Consider the following 14,201-nt stretch of genomic DNA (forward strand, 5'->3'; position numbering starts at 1 on the left):
TTATTGACAGCGGCGAACAAGAACGCAAGGCTGCCGTTTGCATTGCAGCTTGCTCCATGGACAAGCGAGCACTGGAGTCGCGTCATCATTTCTGCTGAGTCTACCTTTTCCACGGGACAGGACCAGAGGGTGCGTGTATGACGACTCTCAGGCACCCGGTCAGGCTGATTTACTTGCACGTTTGTTCATCATCTACCAGGTAAATTTTCAGAAGACATTGTGCTACGGATACGATGCTTAAAACGTGAGAAGTGTGTTGTCCTGTGGAAGAACAAGCGCGAATGTATGGGGCTTCATATCCCGACATGGCCTGGGCCCATTGCAACGTATTTACGGCACTTTGAGGTCGGCGAAGTATTGTCGTAGTCTGGACGATGTATTGTTGCCTAACATTGAAAACTTGCTTCCTGACCGGAATTTTCTGTTCCAGCACGAACAGGCACCAGTTCACACGGGCAGGATTGTGAAACAATAGCTCTCAGAGAAGGAGATCCCCGTGCTAGAGTGGTGTCCGAAAGGCGCCGACCTGAATGTAATAGACAATGTACGGGGCCGTATGAAAGCTGCCATTGCGAAGAAACCGATTGACGCCACAAGTGCAGACGTCTTATGGGAAGAAGTTCGACAGCAGTGGGAGTGCCTTCGTGCTATCCTTGCTGGGAATGTCGAAATGACTTGCTACAAAACTCAAGTGCTGCCACTGTTTTCTTTTTCTTTACTCGCTATTTATTGAGTTTTTGGGGCGTTGTTGAGACATGTAACTCCTCGTGCGCGTTTGAAGCAAATAAACGTTTTATAATTATTTCATAGGAAGGTTAGTTTCTCTTGCATAATACTTCGGTCACATCCGATAACACGATGCGTAATTTGGAAGACTAGAGTGCTGAATCTATTTAGCTATTTACACGTTTTGTTGTTAGTAATTGTTGCCGAAAGCAGGGCGACAGGTGGAACCCACACAAACGCTCTTTAGTAAGGACGAAGTGAAAAAGAAAGAACGGTGGTAGCTTCAGAAGCAGGCAAGAGATGGTGTAACGTAGTAACATAGTTTTAAAACGTAATTCAATGGGCGCTTATTTGGTATTAAAGACACGCAATGTCTAAGCTAAAAGTAAATCGAAGGCTGGTACTGCCGCACAGACCCAGCCAGCTCCTGTTTCATTGATCGTAACTGGCAGGTCGCGGTAAGCCCGACGATAGCAGCAGAGGCAAAATATAGCAGACGACGACGGCGCGCTGCGATGTTGTAATGCGCGCGATGGTAAAATAGCAACGCCGCAAAAATGCTGCGCATGTGCAGAACTTCGCGTTCGCATCGGTAGGCGTCGCTGATAGCACCGTGGGGCACGCGCTCCCGTGTTAGCTTTTAATAAAAAATCATTAATTTCTATAAATTTTCTATTTGTCTTTCGTATTTTGAATGCTGCAATCAATATCTCAACCATATCTCAGCCAATGTTCAGCCAACGCCTCCTATAATTTGTTCAGCAAATGACATTCCTAAGGGCGGCCATGACGTCAACGTTCGCTTTCGGTGCCCTTCTTTTCTAAAGATTGTTTTGATGTTGGCTGTTGAGTGTTCCCGTATTTCACGCTCCAAATTTAGTTCGATCGAACGGACGCGACTTTTTTCATGTGCTCTAGAAGCTCGTGCGCGGCCCATTCTGCTTGTTTGGGAACCAGCGGTGACACCACAGCGCGCCGAAAGCACGGCCTTCGAGACTGTGGCGCAACGCGCCGTTTCTAAATGTATGTATGTATGTATGTATGTATGTATGTATGTATGTATGTATGTATGTATGTATGTATGTATGTACGTACGTACGTACGTATGTATGTATGTATGTATGTATGTATGTATGTATGTATGTATGTGCACATACGTACTCGTACGTAAGTGTACATATATATAGTCATAAAGACAACGGGTCGTTGCGTGCTACACATACTGTAGTTTGTAGAAAGAGAGTATGGTCCATGAGACGTTTCTTTACTCGAAGATTCGGTCGGTGGACCGGAGGAAGAGCCCTGTCCTACGGAATATTATTATTTGTTTTGAAAATATATATGCACTAGGTAGGAAAGGGAAAGCGAGGAGCAGGCTGTTAACTGCCACCGAAAGGGGCACAACGCCTGCCTACTCTTCAGACGGGAGGTGACAGAAACACAGAAATGGAAGATAGGAAGAAGGGGACAAAGAGGAAGGAAAGATCAAGATGACAAATCTCCAAGAATTAAAGGGGCCCTGAACCACGCCTCGGGCTTGATGAAACAACATAGTCCGCGGGTAACATACGCTGTTGTGAAGATCTCAGCCAAGTTCTGCTGTCGAACGTGGTCCGTGAACTCGCAAGCGGAGCGCGAAGTCACCTTTCTTTCAAACGCTCTCGTTTCAAAAACCCAATGATCCTCGCTCTCGTCTGTGTGCTTTATTTCGTCATAAAGCACACTCCAATACGCTCGGCTACACCGCGGCCGCCGCGAGGTGCCGCTACGAGTCCAGTGGCTAAGCCATAGAGTTTCTCACTCTATGTAATGTAATGTAATGTAATGTAATGTAATGTAGTGAGAAACTCTATGGGCTAAGCGCACTGCGGCTTTCTGAGGACAGCCGCGTTTGGCTTACGTTTAGCGCGGCACAGGCACTAAACCGGAAATTTGAACTGCGTGCCACGCTGACGTCTCCGCCGTAGCCTTCGCAGTGCAAGGAATTGGAGGAGGAAGGGGAGCACAGCTGAGGCCGTGTTTGATTGCCGATAACTCCGCTTCTGCTGAACGCATTGAAGTACTTTTTGCGGCAAAGAGGTTCTGAAATGGCCTATCTTCACTTCAAATGTCTTTCTCCACTTCGATAAAAAGTGGTTCAGTGTCCCTTTAAGCAAGACACGCACAGTACAGGTCACACACAGTAGGGCAGTTCACACCAGGTCACGGCGCTAAAGATTGTCGAAATAGAAGAAATAGTGTTTAAAGAGAAACGTCTCAATAGACCATACTCTCTTCCTTTAAACTATATATCTATATAGTGCATCACACGCTCAATGCGAAGAGTGTGGGCTCAGTCCCCAGGTGCGACAAGTTATCTTTTCGTTCACTTTCTCTTCATTATTTTGTACATTTTAAATTTTAACCACAGTTATAATTACCCCTATGCTTTCCTTGACTTCATTGCCTGTTGGCTTAATGTGGCGGTGACTATATACATATACATATATATATATGTGTGTGTGTGTGTGTGTGTGTGTGTGTGTGTGTGTGTGTGTGTGTGTGTGTGTGTGTGTGTGTGTGTGTGTGTGTGTGTGTGTGTGTGTGTGTGTGTGTGTGTGTCCTTCCCACTATTCCCCCAGACTCCTCCCCCACCGTATTGCTGACTAGTCCCCCATGGTGGGTATGAGCCACGGGGTGAAAGAATCACAGCAACGCGGCCTCGCGTGTCCGGGCACAAGAAGAAGAAGAACAAGAGGAACGACGAGCAAGTCAAGCCTTGCTCAAGCGACGACTGCACCGGCGCGAGGTCCGTCGTCGTTGTGAGAACGTTCGCCCACCCCAGCTGATCACTGCGAGGTAAGCGCAGAGCTTCCGATTCGAGCGAAGCCCTTCGCGTAGGTTCGACGATGCCGAAGGGGGGCGTCTCTCGGAGGAGCTCAATCGCAGCACGAGGGAAGGCACCGCGAATTCATATCGGCCGATTCTTGGGGGAGATATAATCCGGTCACAAAACGATTTTCTCATTAGATTTTCAGTGAAAGTATTTATTTGCGTCTCTCGTTTTCTCTCTTTACTATACGTGCGTTAGCTCTGTCAAATTCTTCGTTTTAGGGATTACTTTTAATGTCTGAAATTCTCTAATGTCTCACTAACAAGTATGCTCTCCTATGGTTTAGTAATATGGGTTTTAGTTTGGTTATAATACTGTTGGCTAAAGCTCACGCGCATGTTAGAAGGACACCAAAGTAATAAAAAAAATGATTTCACCTGTATTATTATATTCCTTCATACAATATTGAAAAAGAAGTCAGTCTTACTCTGAAAAGCCGGAAAAAGATGCAAAATCGAAAGAAGGTGGCGACGCCGCCTTCAAGTTCCCGCATCAGCACGTCGTGACGTCATGACTTTTTGACGGCGTCTGCTCGGGCCTAGTAGTTGTCGATAAAGCTGGACTGCGTAGTATTCTGGATGAGCTAATGACTGAAATTTGCAAATTTAGAGAACTTCTACTGAGCCAAAATGGCCCTAATATGAAATCTTTTTTTTTTAAATTCGTGACGTCACTCTGGCTTGCCAGCGCTGGGGTTTCCACGCGAAATTCAACAAACAGAAGTTTGGCCTTCGTTTCTTGTTGTAACCGACATTTTATTAGGAAATGAACAGAAAGAGTTCGGAGGCAGGTTGGAAGGGAAGTGCGCTGGGCAGTTCATGTAATGCGCAGATTAGATAACCGTTGGATCATTAGGGTGAAAGAATGGGTACGAAGAGAAGGGAAGCGCAGTAGAGGACGGCAGAAGACTAGGTGGTGCGACGAAATTAGGAAATTTGTGCGTGCTAGTTGGAATCGGTTGGCGCAGGACGCAAGTAATTGGAGATCGCAGGGGTAGGCCTTCGTCCTGCACTGGACATAAAATAGGATGATGATGATGATGATGATGAGAGTTCGGAGGCATGCCTTTCTGAAAGAATACAGCGGGCAAGACACACGGTATGCTCCACCTTTTATTTCTTTCGCTCGGTGGCCCGTTCATAATTGTACGTAGCGAAATACACGTAATTAATTACTTGTACTATTTTTTTCCAGTTTTGTTATTGTTCGATCACTTTATTTACTCGGTAACGCTCAGCGTAACTCAATTACCGTTTATTGTACCGATTACATGTAATGAGTTACTTTACTGACGAGCCAAATTCCAGCGTCCGGCGACCTCTCTATCTCCCCTATCAATCCTCCCCACACACCAAATATCTGACCATGGCCTCCGAGATTCGCACGTGACGTCCTTCAAGGCGCGCACAATCGTGCTTAGGCGGCGGTTTTACTGATTTACTTAAATATTTAAACATACTGCCTATACCGTTGGGAATTTCTGCAGGAAGGGCACAAGAAATTTCAAGCACGTTACAGTAGACTCAATAAAATGCGATATAGTGCAGTGTCGAGTAGTACAAGTGCGTAGAAAAGCTTATTGTATTCTCTACCGAATATATGGTAGCAGGACAATATAGTTAGCGGACAAACTTAGGACTGCATAGTGAAACATTATGAAGAAAAAAAATGCAATTTCCGCACTTCAAACACAAACACAGTCAGACAAACGAAATAGATAAGTATTTAAACAGGCGCATGGGTATGAACATGTTCGAGGCCTAGTTGATGCTTGACAGTAAGTAACTAGATTATTGCGCAAGACAGGTGGCTACAAAAACAGAACTCGCACGTTTGATATACGTGTGTGTTCTTTCTGTGGTCGTCTGCTTTTGCGCAGTAGGTCTAGTTAGTGCAATACGTGGCAGCAGCGTATGCCACAAAACGGTGACCGGTTCTAACGGTCATGATTACTGCGTCGTTGCAGATGGCGGGCGATGAAGACGATAGCAAGGAGGAGGACGACAAGAGCGACGAGAAGGGCGACGACGATAAGAAGGACGAGGATCACAAGGAGGACGAGGAAGACGAAGACGACGACGCGGGCGGGGACAAGGACGGCGCCCTGGGGAAGAAGAAGAAGCCGCCGGACTCCATGATGGTGCAGAGGAAGTCCGTCAGCCGATCCGGGTACGCCGTGACCGCAGCGGTGCTGCATTGTCTCCAAATGCGCGCCCCCAACGACGGATCTCCTAAGGATAACAGAAACAGATCTCGAAGGCTATGCTTTTGCTGATTGCATGCGCCGGAAGCAATTCGGGAACCGGAACACGTGTCATAGACGCCATGATCTAGATAGCACCTATATTTTTTGCTGGGCTAATTAGTGGTACTTAATGGACGTGAATAGCACTCGCACTGTCTATATGCACTTCATCCGTCGATCTATGGGCGTTAATCCTCTTGTGACAGGGGACGTTGATATACCGAGTGTCGCACGGATAGGAGCGGCAGGTATGAAAGATTCATAATCGCTCGCTGATCTCGGCTAGAATTTCACGAACTGAACCCACCGCAACTTGCGGTGGGTCCCCTTTAATACCACGTTTGCGATGATAATAGCTCAATGGAACCGCCCTAGAGTCACGTTTCTGTCGCGCACCGTCCATCGAACGCTTTCCCCCATGTACTCCCCCTCGGGAAGCGCTTTAAATCAGGGATGGAGGGAGGGAGGGAAGAATAACTGTTGCGGTTGAGACCGTATTGAATACAAATCAAAAGCGCTAGAAGCAAATCGAGTCGAGTGTCGAAGACTTTTGGAATCGTTTTCGAATAGTGAACAACCACTCTGTTAGGTACTTTGGCGAAAGGTTTAAAAAAAATAATAAAAAGGCAGAGAACAAGTGTGCCACTTAGCAAGCTATACTCTGCTAAACAACCCTCTTCGCCGCTAATATAAAACTATGTTTTCATCTTGGTATTGACAACACTTTTTGTGTCACTATATAATGTTTTACCACGCACACACAGTTCACGATTTGAAGTATCCGAAGAAAGACATTCGTGCTAGCAAATAGCGATTGTTCGCTTTGAAAACCGAACCGAATGTAATATTCGATTCGTTTTCGAAAGTTACGAGTGTTCGCACACTTTTCATTATAACTCTGCTCGTGCCCACTCATAGTGGAAGTACTTCATCGGCGATTGTACGAATACTCTCCAATATGGAGCGAAATGCGGGACAAGCGATTATGCTCCCGCGTAAAGGGATTTCTGTAGCACCTCTTCGGTCTTATAGCAGACGACACTCGTCAAAGGTGTGCCCTTTGAGTGGCCTCCGAGAACCCGTGCTCCTGTACGTAAAGTTAGTAAGTAGCTAGTAAGTGCGTACGTTTACTACCTACCCATGTATACTTTTCTACCTTTTCACTATAGCTCTGTACAAGCCAAGAAATTCCAGGGCTAATCAGTGCTGCCGTTACTAACCAGAAATGTTTACTTAGTGGCTTTTTACTACTGGTTAACTACTACGCCGCTCCACCTGTGTTGCGAGGTGCTTCAGCGACAACTTGTTTGTATTAATAAAAATGAGAGATTAGAGTCCTAATGATAACTTCTGCTGCCCCAGATTCATAAGCAGTGGCGGACATCAAGAGTTTCGCCGGGTTTCGCCACAAACACAATTATCCAAGAAATGTTCACTAAAAGAACTTTTTCAATAACAAGTTTGAAAGGTATGTTGTTATTGCATAATTGAAGCCATGCGGTACAAATGTACTTTGTCCTCTTGATGACGTTGCAACGCCACTATGATCGTGCACTTTCGAGAAATGCACCCTCAATATCTGTGGGGAAATGTCTTCTAGTCCGGTTTTCGAGCGCAGTAATCAACGGCCACGGACATTTGTACCGTGGTCGCATGGTCGCCCTGACTCTGCGGGAATAAGGACCTCGAACTCTATATAGTGGAGGTGTACGAGGGTTCCCGAAAAAAATGGTCCAACAAAAGTGGTGACTATACCGTCTTTAGAGCGCTCGCCCGTAGCTACCCCCCCCCCCCCCCCCCCCGCATTTACTCTTGCACGTTCAGCTTACACAGTTGTGCCTCGTCTCTTGTGGTGTGTGACGCAGAGCTGCGGGTATCGCCGCCCAGCAGATCGCCGAAGGCGCGGACCAGATGCAAATGGCGATGACCGTCGTGGGTCTCGCGGTCTTCGTCATCATCATCCTCAGCGTCGGCGGTTTCGTCTTCTGGAAGGTCTTCTTTTCGTGTGAGTGCATGGAGCCCACGTCAGTGTTTCTTTTTTCTTCTTTGCAGCGAAGCTGTTTATAAATCTACCCACCAACGCGTTTGCCGTGTCTGTGAGGAAAAACTAGACAATCAAAGCGGGAGGCGTGCACCGCGTGAGCCGCTGGGTTCGTTGCAACAGCACCAGATGGCGCTCGCCTCTGTGCATCTGCGTCAGCGGCGGTGTCGGCCGTGCGGAAAACAAAAAAGAGCCAGAAAGGTCACCTTCGTGCTTACCTTTCGCCGCAAGCGTTTGCTGGTAAAGATTACGGTTGCATAAGCTGCAGTTGCCGGGAAAGCTAAATATGTAGCAGACGAAGCAGGGGATGACGTTACTACACTTTCATATGTAAGAGAAGAACTAGCATAGCAACTGATTTCCCTTGTGTTCTTATAGCGCTGTGGAAATGCCACGCATAGTTGGACTTCCGAAGAACAGCGTGAACACAATGAGCGACGAAAAGAACAGCCACGTCAATATACACAACGCTGTCGTGCTCAGGCTAGGTTGGACGCAGCGGTTCCTGCCCAAAACAAGCCACGTGCAGTTAGGACGCCTGAAGAGTGGCGCGAATACGATGATCGACGAAAGGAACAGCAACGTCAGTATGCATAACGGCGTCGTGCTCGGGCTCGGCAGGCCCGAATTCAAGGCTACATCACATTGGTCTATCTGATCAGGTGATACTACGGTTTCGCTGGCCAACCACCTTCACAGCGTGGAGTGAAATCCGTTTTTTCAGCGAGCTGAACCCATCAAAAGTGAAGCGGAGGAAAACGCGTAAATTGCGCAGTGAAGATGCTATAATTGTGTCAGCGGAAAACGCGTTTTTGTAGCCTAAATCATGACTCATTTTCGTGTACCGGAATGCCCGAACAAAGTGCATAAAGGTGTACTTTCAAACACATGCAATTTTCACATAGTTTCGGTTTCAGGATTTTGATCACGTTGAGAAGAAAAAAAAAACTCCCTTCGTCCCTCCTCCTTATTTGTGTACACTCAGCGATCGAGGTTCCCAACACATGTTATCACGCGTTACGGTTACGATCAGGCAAATTTCGAAGCGCCGCAGTGATGTTCCATCCCTGTCACTCTTCGTTCAACATTGGTTCTAACAACTAAGTGGAACGTACTTGAAAAAAAAAAAATTCCCCCTATGTGAGACGAAGGTCCTTAAGTGTTGGCTATGCCTTTGCTATAGAGCTTGTCACCGTGACTGTCATGTCACTCTCAATATCGGCGTTCCACGTAAGTTTCACCGAGTGGAACATCGTAATGTCGTTCTACATACATTACAACAATTAAGTGAAACCCAATTGCAAGAATGTACCACTTAGTGGAGCTTATGTGGAATGAGGTCAATAATTTATTGAAGAAATCACCGGCGATTACGATACTCCCTAATGCGAAATTTGGGCGCAGCTCTATACACGTTTTCATTTCGCGTGTCAATATTTCGTGTTATGATTACATACACTGTTTATATTAGGAAGAGAACGCTGTGAGTAGTGTGCTTTGTTTCCACACAGACGACGCGCGCTACTCTGGCGCCATATTGTAGCCACCGTCGCCGCACAGCCCGTCTTGCGCGGCACTACGCTTTTCTTTCTCACGCTTTCTTTCCACCAACTACGAGTGCGGCCCTTCGTAGCGCGGTAATGGTGTCACCAGTGTCAGCGGCGACAACACCCAAGGGACCGTCACATCGAGCCTTACTCGTACTAACTCACCATCGGCCCTTGCAGGAGCAGCGTTTCCCGTCCAATGAGGTTACAAAAAAATTCTGGAGTGGCAGCCTTCGCAGTTTTTTACCAGCAGAGGTGAAGCCGGCGCTTGCTCCTACTTCGCCTTTGAAAGCGTGCGGAAATACATGGAGAACAGTCGCAGTTCGACTGCTCTTGATTTGTGAATACAAATTTTTGACTAACTGGAAAATAATAGAATCTTGCTTCGGGCTAAAATATTGCCATAGGCTGAGTAATGACATCATGGTCTCCCATAAAAGTTGCCAAGACCTTCAAACTTCATCCTAAAAGCAGCGACATAGACCCATCGAGAAGCATCTGTACGGCAAAATTGGCCTTGTGAAAGTCAACGCAAGTGAGAAAAAAAAGCGGATGCTGTGGCCGTTGCCAACTCAGCGCATGCGCAGGCCGTTTGCTCTCCTCTCCGCTGCTCCGCCACACTCCGCCTCTTGCTTTCACAGTAGCCTCCTCCTCCACTTTCCTCCTCGCGCGCTCTTCTTTCATCTACTGCTGCGCTCCGCGCTCGATCGGTGTAAAGAAGTAACCCCACATGCCTCGTATTTCTTTCAGGCACTGTGTAGATATATAGATAGATAAACTTTATGAGTATTACGATGTGATTATTAAAAGAACGATCAAAAGAATCGCTAATGGTCGGGGCCCGTAGTCCAGGGCTCCGCTGGCTCTTGCTATCTTCTCAGCTCTCTGTATCAGCTTGAGCTGGTCGCCGAGGGCAGAGCTGGACAGCAGTTGTGTCCATTGGTCCCTCGTTGTGTTCGTGTCTGGGTGTTCTATGTTGTGTAGTGTCAGGCACGTACCCAGGATTTTTTTTCGGGGGGGGCCCACCACCTCCATCATCATCATCATCATCATCATCATCATCATCATCATCATCGTCGTCGTCGTCGTCGTCGTCGTCGTCGTCGTCATCATCAGCCTGTTTTATGTCCACTGCAGGACGAAGGCCTCTCCCTGCGATCTCCAATTACCCCTGTCCTGCGCCAACCGATTCCAACTAGCGCCCGCGAATTTCCTAATTTCATCGCTCCACCTAGTATTTTGTCGTCCTCGATTGCGTTTCCCTTCTCTTGGTACCCATTCTGTAACCCTAATGGTCCAACGGTTATCTAACCGGCGCATTACATGACCTGCCCAGCTACATATTTTCCTCTTGATGTCAATTAGAATATCGTCTATACCCGTTCGCTCTCTGATCCAAACCACTCTCTTTCTCTCTTAACGTTATGCCTAGCAATCGATCGCTCTTTGCGTGGTCCTTAACTTGCTCTCAAGTCTCTGCCCCATATGCACTGGCAAAATGCACTGAGAAATGCACTGGCAAATGCATTGGCACTGGGCATACTGCACTGGCAAAATGCACTGATTGCACACCTTACTTTTCAATAATAATGGTAAGCTTCCAATCAGGAGCTGGCAATGTCTGCCGTATGCGATCCAACCTATTTTTATTCTTCTGTGAATTTCCATCTCATGATCAGGGTTCCCTCTGATTAATTGACCTAGGTAAACGTACTCCTTCACAGTCTCTAGTGGCCGACTGGCCATCCTGATCTCTTGTTCCTTTGCCCGGCTATTTATCATTACCTTCATCTTCTGCATAATCATATTCAACCCGACTCTTACATTCGCTCTGTTAAGGTCTCCAATCATTTGTTGTAACTCGTCTGCATTGTTGTTGAATAGAACAATGTCATCGGCAAACCGAAGGTTGCTGAGATATTTGCCGTCGATCTTTACTCCTAAGCCTTCCCAGTTCAATAGCTTGAATTCTTCTAAGCACGCAGAAAATAGCTATGGAGAAATTGTGTCTCCCTGTCTGACCCCTTTCTCTATAGGTATCTCCATGCTTTTCTTGTGGAGAATAAAGGTAGCTGTAGAACCTCTGTAGATATTCTAACGCGAAAGACGAGTCAGTAAGACGAGAAACTATTTACAGATTATATTTACAACAACGGTTGATGCGCTGACCGGTTAGATTCACAGCGCGAGCCCAGTTCGTTCTTCCTCCTCTTTTCTGGAGTGATGGCGCCTTCGCGCCTCGTTCAAACAAACAAATACCTCACGCATGTAGCAATATTTTCCAAGCTTTTTACGTAAGCGTTCTGTACTCCTTGATTACGTAGTGCCTCTACGATTGTTGGTATCTCTACTGAATCAAATGCCTTTTCGTAATCTATATAAGCCACATAGAGAGGCTTATTTTACTCTGCAGATTTCGCGATGACCTGATTGATGACATGGATGTGATCCATTGTAAAGTATCTCTTCCTGAAGCCAGCCTGTTCCCTTGGTTGACAAAATCCAGTGTTGACCTTATTCTATTCGAGATTATTTTGGTAAATATTTTATATAATACTGGGAGCAAGCTAATGGTCCCATATTTGTTCAATTTTTAACGTCTCCTTTTTTTTGTGGATTAGTATAATGTCTGCATTCTTCCAGTTTTCTGGGACCCTTGCAGTCGATAGACACTTCGTATAAAGAGCCGCCAGTTTTCCAAGCATTATGTCTCCTCCATCTTTGATAAAATCGACTGTTATTCCACCTTATCCTCCCGCTCTTCATCGTTTCATGTCTTGTAGGGCCCTTCTGACCTCATCGCTAGTTATAGGAGAGTTTCTGTATCCTGTTCATTACTGTTGCTAAGTGAACTATCGTGACTCCTCTGGGTACTGTATACAGGTCAGCTTAGAATTTTTTCGCTGCTTTTACTATATCTTCGAGATTGCTGATGATATTATCCTTCTTATCTTTTAGTGCATACATCATGGTTTGTCCTATGGCAGGTTTCTTTTTTTACTGATTTCAGGCTGCGTTCATTTTTTACGGCTTCTTCAGTCTTCCTCATGTTATAGTTTCGAATATCAGTTATTTTCGCCTTGTTGATCAGTTTTGATAGTTCCGCGAATTGCGTAACGCTGTGCTGCCGCCAGTCCCATACAACCGCGTAGAGCGCAGGACTCTGCGATTCTATACATACTGCGCTCACTGCGAAAGGTTAGAAAAACACCCACATAAGCACAGCAGAGAAGTGGCTACGTGAGGCGTTTCGACCGATAACTGTAGAAGCGTCATTCAAAACAAGTAATTGTTCTCCACTTCCGGCGGCGTTTTCTCTACTTCCTTTTTAAATAAAAAGATGTTGATCCATAAATATTCTCATAAATAACGGTTACCTTTCTTATTATTCGCTTTTGCTTGCAGTTTGGTTGTTGCCTTGGCTCTCTCCCTTAGTAGATCGCTTAATTTCTCAACTCCTTGCGATTTTTGTTTCCAGTTGCCAATTTTGCACGAAAAGTGCTATACAGTTAGGGAAAAACAGACGAGGTAACCGGCGACAGTTATCTTGCTTATGGGCTTAAGGGTTATTGCAGGGTTCCATGATGGACGCTCTTTCACATTATTTTATTTCCCACCTTATCTAACCCATATCACGTGTATATGGTTCCGGGCATCTGCCAGCGTCGCGGCGAGCCGTAAGTCAAGGAAACAATGAAGCAAAGGGATACGTTAAACGCAATTGGCGTTTTCTCCGGCCGCAACTCGTTCCATGAGAGTACAGACCAGCTGAGTAACAGCCGCATCCCTCTCCTGGTCCCAGGATCAGCCTAAACAAAGAAGGTTGAATAACAAAAGCAACAGCTGTGCGCGTGACGGTTGAATAGATGGTGACAACTGAACGCACATCGAGTTAATCGCGCGGGTGCGGAATCTACGAGAAAACTGTCCTTCACATTACAAGAGATGGCGATAACTACCGCCATCTAAAAGGAGTGAAAAAGGCAGCATAATACTGACCGATGAACAGCTGCGAAGTCTCAACATTGATCTGGCGGCGCTTTAGGAATGTGTGAGGAGTGGTGGCGTGGGTGGGGAGGGGTATGCCACTTGATTTCGGGGGGGGGGGGGGGCCCGGGCCCCCCCGGCCCCCCCCCTGGGTACGTGCCTGTGTAGTGTGCACTCCCACGTAATGTAGTATAGGGTTGGTGTGGCCCCATACCACGGGCATTCGTCCCTGTAGGCTGTGGGGTGTATGCGATGTCAGGCTTGATCGCACTTGAAAAGCACAAGAGTGTTGATGAAAGTTGTACGTGAAACGTGTGTTGCATACACGTTGAAACATTTCTGAATCGACCTGAAGAAGAGCCCAATCGTGTCGCTCGATCTCGTGTTAGATGAACTACATGAAGGCAACAGACAACGAGGACACGAAAATAATAGAGGTAATTACCTGTGCCTGCTATTTTAAATGTAATAATGATAAGATAAAAGGAAAGCGAGCAGAGAAACTTGCCGCAGGTGCGAGCGATGCTCTGCCAACGAAGCTACGGCGACAGATAGCTCTCTCGCCCAATTTGCCTGATGCTTTTCGTGGCTTCGTTGTCAGTTGACTTTGTGTGGTTCTGATTGGACCTGTGCAGAAAACTTGAAAGATACGTGTGAAGAGTGTTTTAGTAATGCGAGTTGGAAGGTATAGACGGCTGGGTGTTCACTAGGGGTGCCAGTATACCATCATGTAAAGCGGATTCACTTCATTCATTGTTTTTTGACAATAAATTACACAAGGCA

General features: G+C 46.4%; 1 protein-coding gene across 6 annotated transcripts in view; it reads left to right on the top strand.

The window, feature by feature from the left end:
- LOC126518369 (uncharacterized) overlaps positions 1-14,201 on the top strand; it is an 80,734-nt gene that overhangs the window by 56,041 nt on the left and 10,492 nt on the right. For 5 of the 6 annotated variants that reach the window (XR_011891103.1, XR_011891102.1, XR_011891104.1 and 2 more), the window contains 2 exons: positions 5,565-5,767; positions 7,709-7,848. Coding sequence is in view for 2 of the 6 variants with exons in the window: in XM_072285550.1 (XP_072141651.1) it covers positions 5,565-5,767; positions 7,709-7,848 (343 nt within the window). In the remaining 4 variants the exon portion in view is untranslated. Of the gene's footprint in view, positions 1-3,417; positions 3,565-5,564; positions 5,768-7,708; positions 7,849-14,201 lie in introns of those variants that run through there. The other variant, XR_008609735.2, reaches the window with a different exon arrangement.

Source organism: Dermacentor andersoni, chromosome 11 (genome assembly GCF_023375885.2).
Source record: "Dermacentor andersoni chromosome 11, qqDerAnde1_hic_scaffold, whole genome shotgun sequence".
Lineage (NCBI taxonomy): Eukaryota > Metazoa > Arthropoda > Arachnida > Ixodida > Ixodidae > Dermacentor > Dermacentor andersoni.